Source organism: Rattus norvegicus, chromosome 7 (genome assembly GCF_036323735.1).
Source record: "Rattus norvegicus strain BN/NHsdMcwi chromosome 7, GRCr8, whole genome shotgun sequence".
In the NCBI taxonomy this organism is placed as follows: Eukaryota; Metazoa; Chordata; class Mammalia; order Rodentia; family Muridae; genus Rattus; species Rattus norvegicus.
In genome coordinates, this window is record NC_086025.1 from 6268330 (window position 1) to 6295641 (window position 27312).

Sequence of the window (27312 nt, forward strand, 5' to 3'; positions counted from 1 at the left end):
CACCCATAAGGAAGGGGAGGAGGAGGGGAATGTTTGCCCGGAAACCGGGAAAGGGAATAACACTCGAAATGTATATAAGACATACTCAAGTTAATAAAAAAAATTAAAAAAAAAAAAAGAAATAGCGATTCAGCCAAGCCTGGGCTACAAAGAGGAAGCACAAGAGTAACTTGGTGAGAGAGCATTGAGATAGGCTCTGTAAGATCAGTAAAAAATATAAAGGGTTTAAATTTTGATTAAGTTTTATTGAATATGTAAAATGACATCTCTTCATATAAACACATTTTTTTCATTTGTTTCTGTAAAACCCTACCTTATGAACCAAGTCTTTAAAAGCTTGTTTTACTTGGTGGTTCCTCAAGGTATAAATAAAAGGGTTCAACATGGGAGCAACTGAAGTGCTGAGAATAGCCACTGTTTTGGTGAGTGATGCTCTTTCATTTGCTGATGGCTTCACATAGATAAATATACAGCTTCCATAAGACATGGAGATGACAATCATGTGAGAGGAACAGGTGGAGAAAGCCTTTTTTCTCTGACTGGCTGATGGAATTCTTAAAATAGTCCTGAAAATGCACATGTAAGATAAAATCACCAATGCCAACGTGGACAGTAGAGAAACCAGAGCAACATAGAAACCAGTCACTTCTAGGAGCCAGGTGTCTGAGCAAGACAGCTGTAAAAGGGGAAAATAGTCACAGCAGAAATGGTCGATGACATTGGAAGCACAGAAATCCAACTTTAGGACCAGCATAAGTGGTGGGAAGATGGTCAGGAATCCTGCTAGCCATGAGGTGAGGACAAAAAGGGTGCAGGCTTTCTGATTCATGATGAGGGTGTAGTGAAGTGGCTTGCAGATGACAACATAGCGATCGAAAGACATAGTGGTTAGAAGAAAAATTTCTGTCACCCCCATGAAGATGAAGAAAAATAACTGAGCCAAACAGTTATTATAGGAAATGGTCTTGACTTGAGTAATTATTGATGCTAAAATCTGGGAATGGAAACACTGGTGAAAATAATTTCTTAAAAAGGAGAAATTACAAAGGAAATAATACATAGGAGTCTTTAAGTGAGAGTCCAGCAATGTGAGCATTATGATGGTTAGGTTTCCAATGATGCTTACTATGTAAGTTATTAATAAAAAGACGAAGATTACTACCTGAAGCTTTCTATTGCCTGATATTCCCAATAGCACAAACTCTGTAATTATAGTGTAGTTTTTCATACTTATTTTCTCTTCTAATAAAATATAATGATGAAAAAGTGATCAAACAGTTTATATAATGGGGTTAAATTGAAATATCTATATATTGACATTACCATCTCCAAAACGATTTCTTTTAAAAGTTACTACATGTGCATTTGCAATATTTCAACTAACATGTTGATAATTAGTATTGTCTTCCTTTATAATATATGTAGGTGTCATTCACTTATCATCAAAGCATGCAGGTCAAAGCCAATACTTCTTCATTACTACTGAAATAGAGACCATATACTATATTGAAAAGGGAAATATACTCATGTATCATTGCTTAAAATTCCCTTCTTAATGTTTTCATATGAAACATTTGCTTACATACAAAATTTCTATAAGAGTAATAAAACCAGGAAAGACAGATTGCTCCATGGTAATTATTAACTTTACCAGTAATTTGAACACTGTCACAAAATAGCTTCCTGGAAAGCACATGTATTAATTTCTAGTTTCTGACAATATCTGCTTTTACAACTGAAATATATAATATTTAAAATCAATTCTGATGCCATTTGAAACTTATATGATTTATTGATAGAATTCAATGAACAAATATATAATGCATAATATTGTAAAATTTTGCATTCTTACAAAAATCATTTTCATGTATAACCACAAGTACCTGTGTGCTTGCAACCAGAGAGATGTAGGATTGCCATTATATTGGTTATGATAAGAGTAACATTTGTCAAATATCTAGAAGACAGAAATATAATAATAATACAATATATTATAATACAATACATTTATATGATTATCATATGAAATAGTTTAATTAAAAATGATCTTTTAAATATTTGCTTAGTATTTTTACCCTCACTTTTATGAGAACTAAAAGGAATTCATAGGGAAGCTTTGCTCTTTGTGTGGAAATATAGCATTGCTTCCCTTCTTGAAGACTCTCCAGATTAAATTTAACAATTGTTAGATTTACTTTATTGAACATGTCTGGTATAAGTGACATGGCCTCCTAGCTGACCTGTTTAATACTAATACCCAGTAAACAACATAAGGTCTGTGGCATAAGTTTTCCATTATTTTGTGATTTTTTTCTCTGTCTCTAACAGGACATGCCCATCTTGGCAAGAGGTAATTAATAAAAATTACTAGTCATTTCCACTTTTCCATGTAATGTTTTTGATAATAAGTGATGTACTTTTTGCAGTATACATATTTGTCAATAATTTATCATTAAACATGCAAGTCAAAAGCCAACTTATTATTATTTGAGAAATTGTTGAACTATATTAAATGTTTTTTCTACTAAGAATAAATGTTAAAGTAGTAATTAAAGTTCTCCAGTTCATTTTAATTAATAGACATTAAATTATTATTTAATTAATAATTAATTTTAAATAACAGACAGAATGAGCTTATTTAAAACACAGAACTTTCCTTTCTTATATTGTTTAGCTATACATTAGAAGTGTATAATTTCCATTTAAAATGTAATCTTAAAACTTCCCAAAATGTGAAATATATTTTAATATATTCTTCAGAATAATTTTTGGCATTCAGTTTTTTGGCATTCATGTACATATATATGTGTAGTGAGAGAGTTTTACTATATACCTTTGATTGGCCTGGAACTCACTATGTAGAGCAGACTGGCCTGGAATTCATAGAGATATGCTTGCCTCTCTATATAATATTCTTAATCCTTCTATATGATCAAAATTATGACGAGGAACTGCATTATAAAATTTTCTGAGTTGAATCACAATAATTCTTTAATTTCTAGGGAAAAGTGTATGGTGAGACATTTTAAGTTCTCTGTAGAAGGTAAAGAATGAATATTACATAAGAATAAGACAACCTTCCCTTCTTTTGACTATAAATCCCATATTTATAGAACATTCTATCCTAAAGCAAAAGGATATACCTTCTTCTCAGCTCCTCATGGTACTTTCTCCAAAATTGACCATATAATTGGTCAAAAAACGGGCCTCAACAGGTACAGAAAGATAGAAATAATCCCATGCGTGCTATCGGACCACCACGGCCTAAAACTGGTCTTCAATAACAATAAGGGAAGAATGCCCACATATACGTGGAAATTGAACAATGCTCTACTCAATGATAACCTGGTCAAGGAAGAAATAAAGAAAGAAATTAAAAACTTTTTAGAATTTAATGAAAATGAAGGTACAACATACCCAAACTTATGGGACACAATGAAAGCTGTGCTAAGAGGAAAACTCATAGCGCTGAGTGCCTGCAGAAAGAAACAGGAAAGAGCATATGTCAGCAGCTTGACAGCACACCTAAAAGCTCTAGAACAAAAAGAAGCAAATACACCCAGGAGGAGTAGAAGGCAGGAAATAATCAAACTCAGAGCTGAAACCAACCAAGTAGAAACAAAAAGGACCATAGAAAGAATCAACAGAACCAAAAGTTGGTTCTTTGAGAAAATCAACAAGATAGATGAACCCTTAGCCAGACTAACGAGAGGACACAGAGAGTGCGTCCAAATTAACAAAATCAGAAATGAAAAGGGAGACATAACTACAGATTCAGAGGAAAATCAAAAAATCATCAGATCTTACTATAAAAACCTATATTCAACAAAACTTGAAAATCTTCAGGAAATGGACAATTTCCTAGACAGATACCAGGTATCGAAGTTAAATCAGGAACAGATAAACCAGTTAAACAACCCCATAACTCCTAAGGAAATAGAAGCAGTCATTAAAGGTCTCCCAACCAAAAAGAGCCCAGGTCCAGACGGGTTTAGTGCAGAATTCTATCAAACCTTCATAGAAGACCTTATACCAATATTATCCAAACTATTCCACAAAATTGAAACAGATGGAGCCCTACCGAATTCCTTCTATGAAGCCACAATTACTCTTATACCTAAACCACACAAAGACCCAACAAAGAAAGAGAACTTCAGACCAATTTCCCTTATGAATATCGACGCAAAAATACTCAATAAAATTCTGGCAAACCGAATTCAAGAGCACATCAAAACAATCATCCACCATGATCAAGTAGGCTTCATCCCAGGCATGCAGGGATGGTTTAATATAAGGAAAACCATCAACGTGATCCATCATATAAACAAACTGAAAGAACAGAACCACATGATCATTTCATTAGATGCTGAGAAAGCATTTGACAAAATTCAACACCCCTTCATGATAAAAGTCCTGGAAAGAATAGGTATTCAAGGCCCATACCTAAACATAGTAAAAGCCATATACAGCAAACCAGTTGCTAACATTAAACTAAATGGAGAGAAACTTGAAGCAATCCCACTAAAATCAGGGACTAGACAAGGCTGCCCACTCTCTCCCTACTTATTCAATATAGTTCTTGAAGTTCTAGCCAGAGCAATCAGACAACAAAAGGAGATCAAGGGGATACAGATCGGAAAAGAAGAGGTCAAAATATCACTATTTGCACACGACATGATAGTATATTTAAGTGATCCCAAAAGTTCCACCAGAGAACTACTAAAGCTGATAAACAACTTCAGCAAAGTGGCTGGGTATAAAATTAACTCAAATAAATCAGTTGCCTTCCTCTATACAAAAGAGAAACAAGCCGAGAAAGAAATTAGGGAAACGACACCCTTCATAATAGACCCAAATAATATAAAGTACCTCGGTGTGACTTTAACCAAGCAAGTAAAAGATCTGTACAATAAGAACTTCAAGACACTGAGGAAAGAAATTGAAGAAGACCTCAGAAGATGGAAAGATCTCCCATGCTCATGGATTGGCAGGATTAATATAGTAAAAATGGCCATTTTACCAAAAGCAATCTACAGATTCAATGCAATCCCCATCAAAATACCAATCCAATTCTTCAAAGAGTTAGACAGAACAATTTGCAAATTCATCTGGAATAACAAAAAACCCAGGATAGCTAAAGCTATCCTCAACAATAAAAGGACTTCAGGGGGAATCACTATCCCTGAACTCAAGCAGTATTACAGAGCAATAGTGATAAAAACTGCATGGTATTGGTACAGAGACAGACAGATAGACCAATGGAATAGAATTGAAGACCCAGAAATGAACCCACACACCTATGGTCACTTGATTTTTGACAAAGGAGCCAAAACCATCCAATGGAAAAAAGATAGCATTTTCAGCAAATGGTGCTGGTTCAACTGGACGGCAACATGTAGAAGAATGTAGATCGATCCATGCTTATCACCCTGTACAAAGCTTAAGTCCAAGTGGATCAAGGACCTCCACATCAAACCAGACACACTCACACTAATAGAAGAAAAACTAGGGAAGCATCTGGAACACATGGGCACTGGAAAAAATTTCCTGAACAAAACACCAATGGCTTATGCTCTAAGATCAAGAATCGACAAATGGGATCTCATAAAACTGCAAAGCTTCTGTAAGGCAAAGGACACTGTGGTTAGGACAAAACGGCAACCAACAGATTGGGAAAAGATCTTTACCAATCCTATAACAGATAGAGGCCTTATATCCAAAATATACAAAGAACTCAAGAAGTTAGACCGCAGGGAAACAAATAACCCTATTAAAAAATGGGGTTCAGAGCTAAACAAAGAATTCACAGCTGAGGAATGCCGAATGGCTGAGAAACACCTAAAGAAATGTTCAACATCTTTAGTCATAAGGGAAATGCAAATCAAAACAACCCTGAGATTTCACCTCACACCAGTGAGAATGGCTAAGATCAAAAACTCAGGTGACAGCAGATGCTGGCGAGGATGTGGAGAAAGAGGAACACTCCTCCATTGTTGGTGGGATTGCAGACTGGTAAAACCATTCTGGAAATCAGTCTGGAGGTTCCTCAGAAAATTGGACATTGAACTGCCTGAGGATCCAGCCATACCTCTCTTGGGCATATACCCAAAAGATGCCTCAACATATAAAAGAGACACGTGCTCCACTATGTTCATCGCAGCCTTATTTATAATAGCCAGAAACTGGAAAGAACCCAGATGCCGTTCAACAGAGGAATGGATACAGAAAATGTGGTACATCTACACAATGGAATATTACTCAGCTATCAAAAACAACGAGTTTATGAAATTCGTAGGCAAATGGTTGGAACTGGAAAATATCATCCTGAGTGAGCTAACCCACTCACAGAAAGACATACATGGTATGCACTCATTGATAAGTGGCTATTAGCCCAAATGCTTGAATTACCCTAGATCCCTAGAACAAAGGAAACTCAAGACGGATGATCAAAATGTGAATGCTTCACTCCTTCTTTAAATGAGGAAAAAGAATACCCTTGGCAGGGAAGGGAGAGGCAAAGATTAAAACAGAGACTGAAGGAACACCCATTCAGAGCCTGCCCCACAGGTGGCCCATACATATACAGCCACCCAATTAGACAAGATGGATGAAGCAAAGAAGTGCAGACCGACAGGAGCCGGATGTAGATCGCTCCTGAGAGACACAGCCAGAATACAGCAAATACAGAGGCGAATGCCAGCAGCAAACCACTGAACTGAGAATAGGTCCCCCGTTGAAGGAATCAGAGAAAGAACTGGAAGAGCTTGAAGGTGCTCGAGACCCCAAAAGTACAACAATGTCAAGCAACCAGAGCTTCCAGGGACTAAGCCACTACCTAAAGACTATACATGGACTGACCCTGGACTCTGTCCCCATAGGTAGCAATGAATATCCTAGTAAGAGCACCAGTGGAAGGGGAAGACCTGGGTCCTGCTAAGACTGAACCCCCAGTGAACTAGACTATGCGGGGAGGGTGGCAATGGGGGGAGGTTTGGGAGGGGAACACCCATAAGGAAGGGGAGGGGGAAGGGTGATGTTTGTCTGGAGACCGGGAAAGGGAATAACACTTGAAATGTATATAAGAAATACTCAAGTTAATAAAAAAAAAAAAAGAAAAAAATATCAAAAAAAAAATACTTTATGTTCCTCTACCCAAATAAAGGATGCTTTTAGTAAAAAAAAAAAAAAAAAAAAAAATCCCAGTGAGACTAGTTTGAAGAAAGGAAGGAAGCAAGCAGAGTTTAATTCAGGAGGTGTGATGCAATCATGACATACCTCTTTAGAAATCACAGCAGTATAGGAAGATAAAAATATTGTAAGTCAATTATCTGATGCAATAAACTCACTTTCCCTTCAGCCAAACTTAACTTTCCTAATAAACACATGGGTTCTACACTCGGGACATAATTTGTTCTTTATTATCTGGGGGATTAGTTGAAACTGAGTGAACTATACTGCAAAGGATGCTTTTATAAGAGTAGTATTTTAATTTTATTCATCTTTACATCTCAAGTGCACAGAAAAAGTAAACAAATGAAAGCATTTTAATATCTTCACATATCAGAAAATTTTATTTGCTCCTGGTGAGAGTACAACATGTTACATTCATTACCAAAATCAATAAGGACCTTTCTAAACCGCTAAAATTAAAAATTGCACATGACCCATTCATAGGTATTAACCCAAAGGACTTGAAGCATTCTTTTTTTTTTGGGGGGGGAGGTTGAAAGTTTTTTTTTTTAATTAACTTGAATATTTCTTAAATACATTTCGAGTGTTATTCCCTTTCCCGGATTCTGGGCAAACATCCCCCTACTCCCTCCCCCTCCCCTTCTTTTTTTTTTTTTTTTTTTTTTAATTAACTTGAGTATTTCTTATATACATTTCGAGGTTATTCCCTTTCCCGGTTTCCAGGCAAACATTCCCCTCCCACCTCCCCTTCCTTATGGGTGTTCCCCTCCCAACCCTCCCCCCATTGCCGCCCTCCCCCCATAGACTAGTTCACTGGGGGTTCAGTCTTAGCAGGATCCAGGGCTTCCCCTTCCACTGGTGCTCTTACTAGGATATTCATTGCTACCTATGGGGTCAGAGTCCAGGGTCAGTCCATGTATAGTCTTTAGGTAGTGGCTTAGTCCCTGGAAGCTCTGGTTGCTTGGCATTGTTTTACTTTTGGGGTCTCGAGCCCCTTCAAGCTCTTCCAGTTCTTTCTCTGATTCCTTCAACAGGGGACCTATTCTCAGTTCAGTGGTTTGCTGCTGGCATTCGCCTCTGTATTTGCTGTATTCTGGCTGTGTCTCTCAGGAGCGATATACATCCGGCTCCTGTCGGTCTGCACTTCTTTGCTTCATCCATCTTGTCTAATTGGGTGGCTGTATATATATGGGCCACATGTGGGGCAGGCTCTGAATGGGTGTTCCTTCAGTCTCTGTTTTAATCTTTGCCTCTCCCTTCCCTGCCAAGGGTATTCTTTTTCCTCATTTAAAGAAGGAGTGAAGCATTCACATTTTGATCATCTGTCTTGAGTTTCATTTGTTCTAGGGATCTAGGGTAATTCAAGCATTTGGGCTAATAGCCACTTATCAATGAGTGCATACCATGTATGTCTTTCTGTGATTGCGTTAGCTCACTCAGGATGATATTTTCCAGTTCCAACCATTTGCCTACGAATTTCATAAACTCGTTGTTTTTGATAGCTGAGTAATATTCCATTGTGTAGATGTACCACATTTTCTGTATCCATTCCTCTGTTGAAGGGCATCTGGGTTCTTTCCAGCTTCTGGCTATTATAAATAAGGCTGCGATGAACATAGTGGAGCACGTGTCTCTTTTATATGTTGAGGCATCTTTTGGGTATATGCCCAAGAGAGGTATAGCTGGATCCTCAGGCAGTTCCATGTCCAATTTTCTGAGGAACCTCCAGACTGATTTCCAGAATGGTTTTACCAGTCTGCAATCCCACCAACAATGGAGGAGTGTTCCTCTTTCTCCACATCCTCGCCAGCATCTGCTGTCACCTGAGTTTTTGATCTTAGCCATTCTCACTGGTGTGAGGTGAAATCTCAGGGTTGTTTTGATTTGCATTTCCCTTATGACTAAAGATGTTGAACATTTCTTTAGGTGTTTCTCAGCCATTCGGCATTCCTCAGCTGTGAATTCTTTGTTTAGCTCTGAACCCCATTTTTTAATAGGGTTATTTGTTTCCCTGCGGTCTAACTTCTTGAGTTCTTTGTATATTTTGGATATAAGGCCTCTATCTGTTGTAGGATTGGTAAAGATCTTTTCCCAATCTGTTGGTTGCTGTTTTGTCCTAACCACAGTGTCCTTTGCCTTACAGAAGCTTTGCAGTTTTATGAGATCCCATTTGTCGATTCTTGATCTTAGAGCATAAACCATTGGTGTTTTGTTCAGGAAATTTTTTCCAGTGCCTATGTGTTCCAGATGCTTCCCTAGTTTTTCTTCTATTAGTTTGAGTGTGTCTGGTTTGATGTGGAGGTCCTTGATCCACTTGGACTTAAGCTTTGTACAGGGTGATAAGCATGGATCGATCTGCATTCTTCTACATGTTGCCGTCCAGTTGAACCAGCACCATTTGCTGAAAATGCTATCTTTTTTCCATTGGATGGTTTTGGCTCCTTTGTCAAAAATCAAGTGACCATAGGTGTGTGGGTTCATTTCTGGGTCTGACTTGAAGCATTCTTGTTGCATTTGCTCAATTCACAATACCAAGAAAATGGGACCAGCTTAGTTGTTCAATAACAGATTAATGTGTAGAACACTCACAATTGAAATTTTATGTAACCATAAACAAAAAAATTAAATAGTAAAGTTTGTAGGAAGATAACTTGATCTGAAAATTATTATACTGGATAAGGTAACTTAGGCTCAGAAAATAAAAAAAAGAATTGAATTTTTAGGCATACTTTATTTTAATTTTTATATGGGTGCAGATGTCTAGGGCACATATATGCATATGAGGCTGTGATTATGAGTCTAGGCCGTAAAACTTGATGTCAGAAAAGAGGCTTTAAAGACATAGAAGAATACATATAACATAAAATGAAGAAAACTACTTGGCAAGAAAGTGTACAGTTTGGGGTTGGTTGGGAGAGAAGTAGGACGGAACACTATTACTGGTGTTCTAATTTAAAAACACAAAACATCAAATAGAATATTTAAGTTAAAAAATAAAATGTTAAACTAACACATATTTATAAAAGTGAATACAAAATAGTTATAGTAGCATAGAGGGACATATAGAATGGTTTTACAGTTCCTAAATATATTTAATCTCTGTTTCTATCATCTCCATCTCACTCTCCATATGTGTGTGCATATATATATATATATATATATATATATATATATATATATATATCTTAGTGTAGATATGGCAGATGACATCTGTCAAGACAACAGAGAATATGAGTTTAGCATATTATACATTTTTAAAATTTGGTATTTTCTGCCTGTTTCTAGAAGTGTTCCAGGTGTGGTTGCTGTGTCACATGTAAGTGACAGAGAGGAGAAAGGCTATTTCTACACTCAGTGTTCTGATCTATGAATATCTGGATGATTAATAGCCTAACAATCCCTGAACAAGAGCAACCTGAGAGTATCAATTCAGCACCAGGAGGCTTGGACAAGGAGTTATCCTGAGACGATGACCAGTTTGGTGCCAGGTACGCCCAGACAATTCCCATGACCAAGAGCAAGCTAGAGGCTAGACAAACCGAACTTGAGACTGTGAGTCCCGGTGGCAGTAAGTCCAAGACCAAGGACTGTTCCATGTGGTCACATGGGGAGGCCAAGTGATGAGAAAGCCTGAGATGACCATCAGAATGTTGCCATTGGGCCTGGACAGGAAACTAGCTTGAGACCGACCACAAGTTGCCCACTACTGGAGCCCTGGGTTGTGGGGTTCAGATCATTCCCAAGATGGACTCTGCAAGGTGCCATAATGCATGAGCAGTGCTTAGCACTCCTGAGTCCACTCCTGATATGACTCCAGACATTCAGAGATTCCAGGGACCATGAGGAGGAGCAAGTAAGTGATGGAGAAATGAAAGAGAAACAAAAGGGCATGGACACTATTAAGATGGCAGATCTGGAGACTCAAGGGTAGTGAGGAACACTGTGATAAAGTAAACAGGTATGTCACCTGGAACCATGGTGCGGTCCTAGCCTGTGCTGCCACATCTGGGTCTCTGGCCCTGAGACAGTGGGGATCTGTTATCACCAAGGGCCAGGCAGATACCCCTGGTCTGGGCTGCCATCTGGGGACATGTTGATATTTGAGTGCTATGCAGAACTGGTCCCACCCCCTTATGAGCACTGTGGGAAAGCTGGTCTTGCCCCTAGCTAGTTGCTGTACTCAGAAGAGCCACTGGGAGTTCAGGTGAGCCAAACTCTGGGGATATCAGTGTAGGAATGCTGTTCTTATCACTCATCTGGGCAGTGATGTAGACCAGGGAAAAATATCTTCCTGAGCCTACTGCCAGTTGCCACCTTTAGCACAAAGAAGAGCTGGCCCCTGGGTTATCAAAATGGGAGAATTGCCCCTGCCCCTCACCTGTTGCAGAACTTGGAGAAGCAAACCATGCACATCTTTTGGAATGCACAGTGCAGTTGGGACTTGATGTGGGGTTGTGGGTGAGCAAGCCTGTCTGCACGAGTATGAGAGGAATCCCCTACCCCGACTTTTGTCATAACCACCAAAGACTGGCAAAGAGTTGGCTGAAATGGGTCATGAGAGTGGGAGAGCATTCCATGAACTTAACTGGGCAGAAGAGTAGAACTGACCCCAATGGCTGAGTAATGGGTGACTACTGACCTAAGTGTATGAGTGTGGGAGAGCTGGTTCTGCCTCTTGTCTACTGGGCAGTGGCACACCTCTGTCTCATCATTTACCATCTATAGCAGGCAGGAGAGCTGGTCCTTGGATCATAAGAGTGGGAGGACTAATTTCCAGAAGAGATACTGAGTATATTTTATTATTTGTTCTATTTGTTCTTCAATTGTTTTTGTGTTATTTAATAGTAAGTGCTATTTCTGAACATTAGTGTGAAATTTGTAAATTTTGTATGCTATTACACAAGTAATGGGTTTCATCATGGAAATTTTATGAATACATGTCATTATTCTTGCTTCTCATCCATACACTCCAATTCTCATCCCATTCCCCCACTATCCTCTAGTCCCTTTCTACCCTACCATTTCACAAGACAGTCTTCCTTCAGCTTTCATGTCCCGTGTTCCATAGTCATTCCTTTTATGCTCTAGTTTACTTTTTAAAAAATATGAGCAATCTGTATAAAAGTTGATGTGAAATTAAGAGGACATCTTTAAGTCAAGATGTCCTCTTAATTTCAGTTATAGCTGGGAAACAGTAGACTACCCATGACTGGTAAATTGTTCTTCTTTAAATCAATCCAGATTTGAAGAACATTATATTTTAACCAGATTACTGTAACAGATATGGAAACAGATAGTTTGCACGAGTAGAAGCCAGCAGCATTTACGATGAATATAGTCCTAGCCTAGAAATCCTGTGTATAGGATGTTTTATGTAATTATATCCACATTTGCAAAGCTATAGGTGTACAGGAAATACAAAAATACATTTTCTTCTTTCAATAAAAGATGGGACACTATGCATATAACAATTGATGAGAGCTAGATCCCTCAGAGAGTTCTTTTATGTTTCATTTTGGAGTATGGATTTATTTGTTTTTTTTTTCTCAAGTTCCACAAAGAATGTCATTTGGATTATGAGAGCGATTGTATTGTCAGTAGACTGCTTTTGGCAATATAACTAAATCAACATCAGTTCTACTAATCTATGATCACTGAAAGTTCTTCTATCCATTATTTCTTTTGAATCTTGATCTTATCTACATGATGAATATCCTTGTCTTCTTCTTTTGTTGTATTTCCCTAACAATAGTTCACAGCCTATTCTGTTGACCTGTAAACACAGTTACAATAGTTAATATTTTCCTTTTCACCAATAAAGGATCACCAATAAAGGAGTTGGGAAGAGAGTAAGTCTATGGTGTCACATCTTTTGATTGTAAATACTGGTGGGGCCAGCAACATTGTCCAGTAATTAGAGTTAATTGTGTGAAGGCCTGATGACTTAAGTTAATCCCTTGAATCTCACAGGTAGCAAGAAAAAAATGACAACCAAAAGTTGTCCACTGACCTTCATATGTGGGCTTTGGAAACACTCACTTACATTTAGATACACACACATACACACACTCCAAAGCTAACTAAATGAAATAAAGAAAGAAATAATAAAACAAAAATAGTAAAACATAGTTTTGCAGTTACTAGGATGAATGTGGAAGCTGCTACGATACCAACACATATTAACTTTTAGAGAATGTTAAAATTTTTCCAACAAAGCCTGTTCTCATCACCATGGTTCAGATTTTTTTACTTTCTTGATAATAGGGGCAGACAATAGAAATACTATCAGAAACGATGGCTTTGTAGTTATAAATATCAAGAGCAAGACCTATATGGCCATGCCTAATCTGTACAACTAGAAGCTATACTATGAACATCCAAATGAAAGCAGCAAGGAAAGCAAAGCTTCAGCCATTGACCCTGCATGATATTATAAAAGTGCCACACAAGGTATAATAGCTATAGCAATAGTGGCTTGAATTATTATGGGTTTAGTAATCACTCAAGGAGGAAGACAGAGGGCATGCTTTAAAATTGCTATTGTGAACTCAGACAAACTCTCATGGCAAATGAAGTCACAGGCACCAGGAAGAAAGTAATTGCTATTGGTTTGTTCAATGAATATAATGCATCTCTTAAACTTATTTCTCTTGGATATTTATGGTTTTTCTCATACATTATTACCTCTGGGAACCTTGGAGATATAAATGTGAATATTCACAAAGAAATAAATTAATATATACTTGATTTATATCACAAAAAAACTCAAGTTTAGGAGAGTTATATAAATATAATAATATAATACTTGATAATTTTAAAATCTTGGAAGAAAACTTGGAGGTCAACTTCACATTGCTATTTTTTATTTTTAATTTTTTTGTTTATTTTCTGTGTATGGATGTTCTGTCTGCATGTGTGTCTGTATACCACATATGTTCTGGGCTTGTGGAGACCAGAAGAAGGTGTTATATTTACGGGGACTGGAGTTGCATGCTGTTTTGATGTCATATGGGCATTAGGATTCGAATGCAGGTCTTGCATAAGAAAGTCAAAACTCTTAATCATACAGCAATCTTTCTAATCCTAGTTACACAGTTCTCATTGATGATTAGAAAGGTGTGATACCAAAGACACAGAGCAAAAACAAAAAGCAAATAAGATTACACCAACATAAAACAAAACAAACAAACAAACAAAAACCCCAACAAAATAAGAAGATAGTGCATATAAGCATATCTTATATAAATTAAAACCCAGAGGTCTCCTGCCGTCCAGATACCACCCAGACCTGACGGGACCCAGTCAACAGTTCTCTGCACCCAGATGGGAGGGAGAGCTGAAACTTCAGAGGGGCAGACACACCTGGGAAGCCAGAAGAGACTACACTCTGCCCACATTTCTGACTCCAGAGGAAAACACCTAATGCCACCTGGGACCCAGGTGCACAGGGGCTCCTGGAAAAGGTGGCACAGGCCCTCTGGGGTTGCTGCTATCACGGAGAACTCAAAACCAGCACCCCACGAGCAACTTGAGCTGCGGGAACAGAGGTAAGACCAACTTTTCTGCTCCAAGCAACCTGTCTGGTGGACTCAGAACACACAGAGGCAAAATTCCTCTGGGACCAGACACTTCCCATTGTTAGTTGGAGCCCCAACCTCGCTGATCCTGGCCCACTACTCCCAAACCCCTTGGGAGAGAGAGCTCACTGCCAGGAGAGGTGGTCACTCCTGAGACTACAGAGTGGGAGAGACCGCCAATACTGCCCACCCCTGCCCACATCCCTGGCCCAAGAGGAAACTGTTTAAGGCCTCTGGGAACTGGAATATAGGGGCCCTCGAGCATCAGGTCCCAAGAAGTCCAGACACTGCCCTGACTTGAAGGAACCAGTCAAGAGTTCTCTGCACCCAAACCCATGGGAGGGAGAGCTAAAACTTCAGAAGGACAGACACGCCTGAGAAGACAAAAGAGAATACACTTGCCCACATTTCTGACTCCAATGGAAAATACCTAACACCATCTGGGACCCCAGTGCACAGCGACTCCGGGAAAAGGAGGCGCAGGCCATCCTTCTTGCCGCCCTCAGGGAGAGCTCAAAAGCAGCCGCCCACGAGGAACTTGAGCCGTGGGAACAGAAGTAAGACCAACTTTTCTGCTCCAAGAGACCTGCCTGGTGGACTCAGGACACAGGCCCACAGGAACAGCTGAAGACCAGTAGAGAGGAAAGACTACACACCTGAAAGCAGAACACTCTGTTCCCATAAGTGGCTGAAAGTAAACAAGAAAAAGGTCTACAACACTCCTGACACACAGGCCTATAGGACAGTATAGCCACTGCCAGAAATAGCAGAACAAGGTAACACCAGAGACAACCTGATGGCAAGAGGCAAGCACAGGAACCCACGCAACAGAAACCAAGACTATATGACATCATCAGAGCCCAATTCGCCTACCAAAGAAAAAACTGAATATCCAAGCACACCAGAAAAGCAAGATCTAGATTTAATATCACATTTGATCATCATGCTTGAGGACTTCAAGAAAGACATGAAGAATTCCCTTAGAGAAACACAGGAAAACATAAACAAACAAACAAAATACAAGTTGAAGCCTATAGAGAGGAATCACAAAAATCCCTGAAAGAATTCTAGGAAAACACAATCAAACAGGTGAAGGAACTAAAAATGGAAATAAAAGAAATAAAGAAAGGACACAGGGAAACAACCCTGGATATAGAAAACCAAAGGAAGATACTAGGAGCCATAGATACAAGCATCACAAACAGAATACAAGAGATAGAAGAGAGAATCTCAGGAGCAGAGGATTCCATAGAAATCAAAAACAAAATGGTCAAAGAAAATATAAAACAGAAAAAGCTACTGCTCCAAAACATACAGGAAATCCAGGACTCAATGAGAACATCAACCTAAGGATAATAGGTATAGAAGAGAGTGAAGACTCCCAGCTCAAAGGACCAGTAAACATCTTCAACAAAATCATAGAAGAAAGCTTCCCTAACCTAAAGGAAGAGATGCCCATAAACATACAAGAAGCCAACAGAACTCCAAATAAATTGAAACAGAAAAGAAAATCCTCCCATCAAATAATAGTCAAAACACCAAATGCACAAAATAATGAAAGAATTTTAAAAGCAGTAAGGGGAAAAGGTCAAGTAACATATAAAGGCAGAGCTATCAGAATCACACCAGACTTTTCACCAGACACTATGAAAGCCAGAAGATCCTGAAGAGATGTTATACAGACCGTAAGAGGACATAAATGCCAGCCCAGGTTACTGTATCCTGCAAAACTCTCAATTAACATAGATGGAGAAAACAAGATATTCCATGACAAAACCAAATTTACACAATTTCTTTCTACAAATCCAGCACTACAAAGGATAATAAATGGTAAAGCCCAACATAAGGAGACAAGCTACACCCTAGAAAAAGCAAGAAACTAATCGTCTTGGCAACAAAACAAAGAGAAGAAAAGTATACAAACATAATCTCACCTCCAAATATGAATATAACAGGAAGCAATAATCACTATTCCTTAATATATCTCAACATCAATTGTCTCAACTCCCCAATAAAAAGACATAGATTAATAATCTGGATATGCAATGAGGACCCTGCATTCTGCTGCCTACAGGAAACACACATCAGAGACAAAGACAGACCTACCTCAGAGTGAAAGGCTGAAAAACAACTTTCCAAGCAAATGGTATGAAAAAGCAAGCTGGAGTAGCCATCCTAATATCGAATAAAATCGATTTTCAACGAAAAGTCATCAAAAAGGATAAGGAAGGACATTTCACATTCATCAAAGGAAAATTCCACCAAGATGAACTCTCAATCCTACATATCTGTGCTCCAAATACAAAGGCACCTACATACATGAAAGGAACCTTAATAAAGCTCTAAGCACATATTGCACCTCACACAGTAAAAGTAGGAGATTTAACACCCGACTCTCATCAATGGACAGATCAAGGAAACAGACATTAAACAGAGATATAGACAGACTAAAAGAAGTCATGAACGAAATGGACTTACCAGATGTCTATAGAACATTCTATCATAAAACAAAAGGATATACCTTCATCTCACCACCTCATGGTACTTTCTCCAAAAGGGACCATATAATTGGTCATAAAACAGGCCTCAAGAGACACAGAAAGATAGAAATAATCACATGTGTCCTATCAGACCACCACAGGCTGGAGCCGGTCTTCAATAAAAATAAATAAAGAACACCCACATATACAAGGAAGTTGAACAATGCTCTACTCAGTGATAATCTGGTAAAGGAAGAAATAAGGAAATAAATTAAAGACTTCTTAGAATTTAGAAGGTACAACTTAACTAAACTTATGAGACACAATGAAAGCTGTGCTAAGAGTAAAACTCATAGCGCTGAGTGCCTGCAGAAAGAAACAGGAGAGAGCATAAGTTAGCAGCTTGACAGCACACCAAAAAGCTCTAGAACAAAAAGAAGCAAATACACACAGGAGGAGTAGAAGACAGGAAATAATCAAACACAGAGGTGAAATCAACCAAGTAGAAACAAAAAGGACCATACAAAGAATTAACAGAACCAAAAGTTGGTTCTTTGAGAAAGTCAACAAGATAGATAAACCCTTAGCCAGACTGATGAGAGGATACAGAGAGTGTGTCCAAATTAACAAAATCAGAAATGAAAAGGGAGACATAACTACAGAATCAGAGGAAATTCAAAAATCATCAGATCTTACTATAAAAGCCTATATTCAACAAAACTTGAAAATCTGCAGGAAATGGACAATTTCCTAGACCGATACCAGGTACCAAAGTTAAATCAGGAACAGATAAACCAGTTAAACAACCCCATAACTCCTAAGGAAATAGAAGCAGTCATTAAAGGTCTCCCAACCAAAAAGAGCCCAGGTCCAGATGGGTTTAGTGCAGAATTCTATCAGACCTTCATAGAAGACCTCATACCAATACTATCCAAACTATTCCACAAAATTTAAACAGATGGAGATCTACCGAATTCCTTCTATGAAGGCACAAATACTCTTATACCTAAACAACACAAATACTCAACAAAGAAAGGGAAATTCAGACCAATTTCCCCTATGAATGTCGGCACAAAAATACTCAATAAAATTCTGGCAAATTGGATCCAAAAGCACATCAATACAAGCATCCACCATGATCAAGTAGGCTTCATCCCAGGCATGCAGTGATGGTTTAATATACAGAAAACCATCAATGTGATCCATTATATAAACAAACTGAAAGAATGAAACCACATGATTATTTAATTAGATGCTGAGAAAGCATTTGAGAAATTCAATGCCTCTTCATAATAAAAGTCCTGGAAAGAATAGGAATTCAAAGCCCATACCTAAACATAGTAAAAGCCATATACAGCAAACCAGTTGCTAACATTAAACTAAATGGAGAGAAACTTGAAGCAATCCCACTAAAATCAGGGATTAGACAAGGCTTCCCAATCTCTCCCTACTTACTCAATATACTTCTTGAAGTTCTAGCCAGAACAGTCAGACAACAAAAGGAGATCAAGGGGATACACATTGGAAAAGGAGAAGTCAAAAATATCATGATTTGCAGATGGTATGATAGCATATTTAAGTGATCCCAAAACTTCCACCAAAGAACTACTAAACCTGAGGAACACCTTCACCAAAGTGGCTGGCTATAAAATTAACTCAAATAAATCTGTAGCCTTCCTCTACACAAACGAGAAACAAGCCCAGAAAGAAATTAGGGTAATGACACCCCTCATAATAGTCCCAAATAATATAAAATACCTCTGTGTGACTTTAACCAAGAATGTAAAAGATCTGTATCATAAGAATTTCAAACCTCCGAAGAAAGAAATTGACGAAGACCTCAGAAGATGGAAAAATGCTCATGGATTGTCAGGACTAATATAGTAAAAATGGCTATTTTACCAAAAGCGATCTACAGATTCAATGCCATCTCCATCAAAATACCAATCCAATTCTTCAGAGAGTTATCCGGAACAATTTGCAAATTCTTCTGGAATTAAAAAAAGCCCAGCATAGCTAAAACTATCCTCAACAATAAAAGGACTTCAGGGGGAATCACTATCCCTGAAGTCAAGCACTATTACAGAGCAATAGTAATAAAAATTGCATGGTATTGGTACATAGACAGTCAGATAGACCAGTGGAATAGAATTGAAGACCCAGAAATGAACCCACACACCCATGGTCACTTGAATTTTGACAGAGGAGTCAAAACTGTCCAATGGAAAAAAGATAGCATTTTCAGCAAATGGTGCTGCTTCAGCTGGAGGTCAACATGTATAAGAATGCAGATTGATCCATGCTTACCACCCTGTACAAAGATTAAGTCCAAGTGGATCAAGGACCTTCACATCAAACCATATACACTCAAACTAAAAGAAGAAAAAGTGGGGAAGCATCTTGAACACATGGGCACTCGAGAAAATTTTCTGATCAAAACACCAGTGGCTTATGGTCTAAGATCAAGAATCGACAAATGGAATCTCATAAAACTACAAAGCTTCTTCAAGGCAAAGGACACTGTTGTTAGGACAAAATAACAACCAAAAGATTGGGAAAAGATGTTTACCAATCAGATAGAGGGCTTATATCCAAAATATACAAAGAAATAAAGAAGTTAAACTGCAGGGAGACAAATAACCCTATTAAAAAATGGGGTTCAGAGCTGAACAAAGAATTCACAGCTGAGGAATGAGGAATGGCTGAAAAACACCTAAACAAATGTTCATAGTCTTTAATCATAAGGGAAACAAATGAAAACAACCCTGAGATTTCACCTCACACCAGTGAGAATAGCTAAGTTCAAAAACTCAGGTGATAGCAGATGCTGGCGAGGATGCGGAGAAAGAGGAACACTCCTCCATTGTTGGTGGGATTGCAGACTGGTACAACCATTCTTCAAATCAATCTGGAGGTTCCTCAGAAAATTAGACATTGAACTACCTGAGAACCGAGCTGTACCTCATGGGCATATACCCAAAAGATGCCCCAACATATAACAAAGTCACGTTCTCCACTATGTTCATAGCAGCCTTATTTATAATAGCCAGAAGCTGGAAAGAACCCAGACTCCCTTCAATATAGGAATGGATACAGAAAATATGGTACATCTACACAATGGAATATTACTCAGCTATCAAAAATAACGACTTTATGAAATTCATAGGCAAATGGATGGAACTGCAAAATGTCATCCTGGGTGAAGTAACCCAATCACAGAAAAACACACATGGTATGCACTCATTGATAAGTGGATATTAGTCCAAATGCTCGAATAACCCCAGATGCACAGAACACATGGAACTCAAGAAGGATGACCAAAATGCGAATACCTTACTCCTTCTTAAACCGGATTACAAGAATACCTTTGGGAAGAAATAGGAAGGCAAATTTTAGAACAGAGGCAGAAGGAACACACTTTCAGATCCTGCCCCATATGTGGCCCATATATATACAGCCACTAAACTAGATAAAATGGATGAAGCAAAGAAGTGCAGGCCAACAGGAACCGGATGTAGATATCTCCTGAGAGACACACCCAGAATACAGCAAATACATAGGTGAATGCCAGTAGCAATCCACTGAAGTGAGAACGGGACTCCCATTGAAGGAATCAGAGAAATGACTGAAAGAGCTTGAAGGGGCTTGAGTCCCCATATGAACAACAATGCCAACCAACCAGAGCTTCCAGGGACTAAACCACTACCCAAATATTATACATGGACTGACCCAAGGCTCCAACCTCATAGGTAGCAATGAATAGCCTCGTAAGAGCACCGGTGGAAGGGGAAGCCCTTGGTCCTGCCAAGACTGAACCCCCAGTGAATGCAATTTTTGGGGGGAGCATGGTAATGTGGGAGAATGGGAAGGGTAAGCCCATATAGAAGGGGTGAAGGAGTGGTTAGGGAGATGTTGGCCTGAAAACCGGGAAGGGAAATGATAATCGAAACATATATATAAGAAATACTCAAGTTAATTAAGTTAAAAAAATATATAAACCCCAAAAGGTGACTAATTTTTGAACTGTGTTGCAACTACAGTGAACTGTTTATGTTTTTGAAAAGCATTTTCTTGACTTTTCTAAGTCATTTGTGACAGTCCTCCGGGATGCTTTCCTAAAGTTCTGATAGACCTTGGTGTTTTTTTTATTACTATTAATGAGTACATTGTAGCAGGCATCCCTAGAGTAGTTTGCTGTAAATTCAGTAGATCCCTTCAGTTAATTGGAAGTAGGAGGCAGTGAAACTAGTACATTTTTAAGTACGGAGTTGGCTATGAGGCATCTCTTTGATCTAAGAGCTCTGTACACTTCAGCAATGAGTTCATATTCTTATTAATCCAGATTTTTTAGATATAGAACAACATCTAATTGTAGCACTGGAGTGACAGCAATCTAAACACTGAAAGCTAAATTTTAGAAAATTCAGCCTATCAGATGGCATATGATAAAATTATCACCATAATCACAACATTCCATAGTAAATGTGAGTTTGAAGGAATGTGGACAATCTTCATGGAAGTGTACTATGTATTGTGCCTTGTGTGACAAAATTAATCACACAAACTGAAATTATCTTTAACAAAGCAGAATGGTTAATGTACACAAAAAAGTGAGTCTGTGGTAATTTTAAATTAATTTTATAATGTGAAACTAAGTAAGCCCAATTAAGGTAATTGTGTTTGGAGCACTGAATTTTTTATATTTTATAAAATGTTCTGAGTGTAAGGTATTTTGAGATTATGTTTAAAAAATTGATATTTTATATTTATGCTATTATATCTATAATTATTTTTCCTTGACTTTTCTATAAAATAATGTGAAAATGCTTAATATGCAATTATTGTGATTTGGTGATACCATAATTCTAATTCTGCTAAGCCTACATCAATCAGTAAAGGCAACTATCTAGCCATCTTGAAAAATATGCATTATGGATAACAGGAAAACATTAAATATGTACAAATGAAGAAATCTTATAAGTACTTAGTAACTAAAACCTGAACATCTTAAGAATTCAATCTTAAAATTATTCACTAATACTGATCTTTGTAAAATTCTATTATGTTGCTTTTCCACAAAATTATTTTTTAAAGTTAGCATATAGAAAGGAAATCAATTTTGATAAGATAAATGAAAAAGAAATAAATATAGGAAAGAAGGCATGCTAATAGATTAAAGGCAAGAGAGCACCAACTGGTTATTCAACACCAACTGTCTCCCCTGAAACCATACACAAGTAACACTATAAAACCTAAGCAGGTTGTAGTTAATATATTTAGGAATACATGTATATACATGTATTTATGAAAAAAGAGCCTATGAATCTGAAAGGGAGCAAGAGTACAGGGTACATTATAAATTTAGAGAGAGAAAACAGAAAGTGGAAACATTGTAATTAAATTATAACTTCAAAAATAAAGTGTTTTTAAAATTCCATAAATAAGCAAGAAGCAGTGGGACAGGTCTATAATCCCGGTTACTTCAGAGCCCCAAGCAAAAGAAAGGGGTCAGAATCTTCTGGCCTGCTTGATAGTAGGGGCCATTTGGAAGTAAACCTGTTAATTAGCATTCATGCAAATTAATGAAAAAACACTATCTGTTTTTTAGGGGGAGATATGGGGCTTATTTGAACAATGTTTAGAAAAAAAACAGACTAGGACAAGTTTATAATTGACCTATGTCTAATTATGTCTTACCTGAAATTTAAGGCTAGAAAACACTTGAAAATGGATTTTATGACATATAGCCTTTCTGCTTTAGTGTAAGTATATAAATTCTAATGCACACAAATATTTTGCTTTTAGTTTCCTATGTTTGTTTGCTAAGGCTCACAGATGAGGGTGAAAAATCAATCAATGGAACTTGATTTCATTCTTTTGGGATTGACAGATGACCTGGGATTGCAAATTTTGGTTTTTCTCTTTCTCTTTCTCAATTACATAACCAGCCTCTTGGGGAACTTAATCATTGTACTCCTCGCTCTGGTGGACCCTCGCCTCAAAACTCCTATGTATTTCTTTCTCCATAATTTCTCCTTTCTGGAAATCATGTTCACAACAGTGTATATTCCCAGATTCTTGACAACCATTGTGACTGGAGACAAAACTATTTCCTATAATAGTTGTGAATCTCAGTTGTTTTTCTATCTTTTCGTGGGAATTACAGAATTTTATCTCCTGGCTGCCATGTCCTATGACCGATATGTTGCCATCTGCAGACCATTACACTATCCTATCATCATGAACAGCAGTGTGTGTTGTCAACTTGTCCTCAGTTCCTGGATGACTGGGTTCTTGATCATCTTTCCCCCAGTGGCAATGGGTCTGAAGCTGGATTTCTGTGATTCCAGGGTAATTGATCATTTTATGTGTGAAACTTCTCCTATTTTGCAGATCTCCTGCACAGACACTCATATCCTAGAAATGATGTTCTTTGCCTTAGCAGTGGTGACACTCACAGTTACGCTGGTACTAGTAAGTCTCTCTTACTCTTTCATCATTAAGACTATTATGAATTCCCTTCTGCACAGCAAAGAACCAAAGCCTTCTCCACCTGCACTTCCCACATGATTGTTGTCTCTACAACATATGGTAGTTGCATCTTCATGTATATTAAACCATCTGCAAGGCAGAGAGTGGCCATGTCTAAAGGTGTAGCTTTGCTGTATACTTCAGTAGCCCCTCTTCTGAGACCCTTCATTTATACACTAAGAAACCATCAGGTGAAAGAAGTCTTCTGGGATGTATTACAAAAGACTATGGGATCTTTAAAAAACAACTTTTAAAATTGTATTATAAACTGCAGCCATGCATTAAAAATGAAACTCTAGTTCATCTATTTTCATGATTGTTTTCCTATGTCAGCAGTTATTTTATAAATAATATGTTTTTTTGGAGGAGCCCTCTAACTCTATTCTACCTTTCCCTCTACTTTCCCATGAAATATTGTAGTCTGCAATAACTATCTTCCTCCAATTACTTCCTAAAAGTACCTCTATGGGTATATATTATTGTTTGTTGCATACCTCTTTGCAGAAATCATTGCACTTGAGTTTGATTCCCAGAAACCATGGTGAGAACTTTACCCAGGAGATTTCCTCTGACTTCCATACATGGGTGCACATGCACTTAACATCCCCACATCACACATTCCACTCTTTTCACCTTACCAGACACACAGTACAAATTAGGCAACCAGTTCTGCCCTAGCTTCTTCATGTATTACATAGGAGAAAAGTAGCCCACAGTGTTGTTTAGTGAGTACACTTTATTAGGATTATGGACCAGTCAATAAAGATAACACCTGAACATCTGAAGACATAGAGATACTTGTCTCACAACTCCCTTGATGTGATAATATAGGTGAACATGTAAAGACACATAGATAATCTGTCTCACAGTTCCCTTAATGTGTTAATGAAGATTAAAGCAACAAGACAGGAGAGATGGACAGATCAAATCATGACAGGATCTGCTATTCAGAAGAGTGCAGACTTAAACCAATCATGTCAATAATGTCCACATATATTTGTAAAAGGTTGCCAAAAAATTGAATTATTCTTGTTTTGCTTTAAATTGGTAAACCGTTGTGCATTTGCTTTTTGGTACAGATATGATATTAAATGTGAACAATTGGCAGCAAATCATCAAATCATATATTTATTACCTCATACATTTTTCATTTCTTTTTGGCATTTCAAATTTTCATTTCTACTTTTTCTTGTTGAGGCATCATCAATGTATGTATATTTTATATGTACCTTATATCTAGAAAGATGTTCTGTATCTAGTTTTCTAGAAAAGCTACTGAAATTGTGTGAAAGATTGACATATCAGTGTTACCCGCTTAATTTTAGAGTGATTACTCTGCAAAATAAAATCATATGTAGTCGTATTAGAATGGGTAGGGATGAAGAGGGTCATAGTTCTAAAGCATCTGTCTTTTTATGAGGGAGTATGTAAACCATGGTGGAACAAGCATACAAACAAAGTCAGATCACTAGGAGAAATAAATCAAAGCTTAATTAAGATTAAAAATATGAAGCTGTTCACATGATAGTTATTGAATCAAATCATTTTTGGTTTGTAAGGCTGAACTATTGAGCTAGCACTTTGAAGTTGTCCTGGATTCAGAATTTTGACGAAACAGCTACTGAGTCACTCTGTGAGGCTAGATCATTGGTCTCTTGTCATTTTGCTCTGAAAAATCTATAAATTTTTAAATATAACATATATATCTCCATTAACATATGTATGAAATGGGCAATGTGCATATATCCACTAAAGATAAATCTCTTCACTCTGAGCAGCTGGAAGGCATCAAATTTGTAACTCCATTTAGATGCATAGCCAAACTATAATATAAATTTCCATCTATGCTGTATAAACTGGTGACATGTAATAATATATCCTGAGGATGTTATAGCCAAAAGATTTGTTGACTGTAAAATGATATGTCTCAGCATTCTCAGAGCTTTTCCAATGTAGTTTGATCAGCATTCATGCTTTCTATTGTGTTGTTCTTAGCTTCATTCTTCATGTGTACAGACAAGGTTTTCAGGAGGTCTTCTCTAGTCAAATTTAATCTTTATTAATTCTGAAGGAATTCACAACTTTTCTTCTCCTGTGGAAAAAGAGAAAAACCTATTCCCTAATGCAACACAGTTCCTGACTTACATTCTGAGGTGATCAAATATAGGCTCATTTAACTCAGCAGTTCTTCCTCAAAACCAGTGTTTTACAACACATATGCTTCCTGTCTCACTGTCATATAAAAAATGTAAAGTCAATAAAACATTCTTTGATCCATTTCTGGGAGAACCCATATTCCCCTTTTGTTCTATGAACATTTCTTTAATAGTGTAGTTAGATGTAAATGGATTATTATATTATAAATTAATCTAGAAGCTGTATTCCCCAAGAACCACACAGATAAACCAAGGTTTATTTCAAGCTTCACCTCAATATCTGGACAGTTATTGATTTACATTAACATCTAAGCGAATCTGATTTTCTACCATTCTGATCCTCATGATACTTGCAGTTTAATATTGTTCTAGCGTCAGATGTTCTTCCCCATGGTGTCTTCTCACACCCTTTCCTCATGGCTCATCTGAACTTCCCGTGGATGGCAGAAGTTTCTACCATATTTTTTATTTTGCCCAACCATTGGGTTATCAGCATTTAAGACAGGACAGAGAATACATGGTAAGAATTGTTTTCACAAACTTAAGATAGGAGATTCCAGAAAAATGCATTGCAATGCTTTGTCTGATTTGAAACAAGATATGATGAGAGAGAAGTCAGCATTTGAGTAACACAAGGATAACTTTTACACAGTGAATAACATTACACCTACAGTTAGATATTTACAATTGTTTGATCTGTAGGATATATTTGTAACAAGCTTTATGTCATAATGTCTAAAAAAGTGTTTCAGTCTACTGAAAACATATGTTGGAACACCATCAGCTTCAATCTACAAAATCATCTTCAAGATAACCATCATCTCCATTAAATATGAAATTGCATAATATTCCTTGTCAGAACTTTAAGGCAGAAGCCCATTAAAATCCTGAATAGGAATCAATTGTATGATGTACTAACAGATGAACATATTTTAAATTTTAATCTCTGCAAAATAAAACACACAATCTATTGTGTTACATCACTCCAATGTGCCATTATCAAATATAATCTGCATTCTTAAGAATATTGGCATTCACCTAGCGATTGATCCTTGACAATATAAATATAATATCAAGTCAAATTATATTGGATTGTAGCTGGAGCCTTGTTGTGGTTTATTCTAAAGTTATCTGTATTTTGATGCTAATTCCACTGCCCCAAGGACAGCTGCCTAGTCACATACTCAAGAATCTGGTGACTTCACCAGAACCTTGCCATTGAATTTGGAAAGTACAGGTGAGGGGCAGGTACAGGACAGAAGGAGGCCTGTCATTGGAGGAGAAGGAAGGATGGGTGGGAGAGAAGTTTGAAGGAAGAGGAGGGGACTAGAACAGAAGGGAGACAGGAGATAGAGAGAGGGGAGAAGCTATGGCAGG

The 27312-nt window shown here is 37.6% G+C and overlaps 1 protein-coding gene and 2 pseudogenes across 1 annotated transcript; 2 read left to right on the plus strand and 1 right to left on the minus strand.

Moving 5' to 3' along the window:
- Positions 1-289: 289 nt before the first annotated feature.
- Positions 290-1228, minus strand: Or6c3b (olfactory receptor family 6 subfamily C member 3B). The gene has a single exon (NM_001001075.1). It carries the CDS (start codon positions 1226-1228, stop codon positions 290-292), a length of 939 nt encoding a protein of 312 aa, NP_001001075.1.
- Positions 1229-10465: 9237 nt separating this feature from the next.
- LOC120093984 (small nucleolar RNA SNORA17) lies at positions 10466-10589 on the plus strand (annotated as a pseudogene).
- Positions 23084-24033, plus strand: Or6c6d-ps1 (olfactory receptor family 6 subfamily C member 6D, pseudogene 1; annotated as a pseudogene).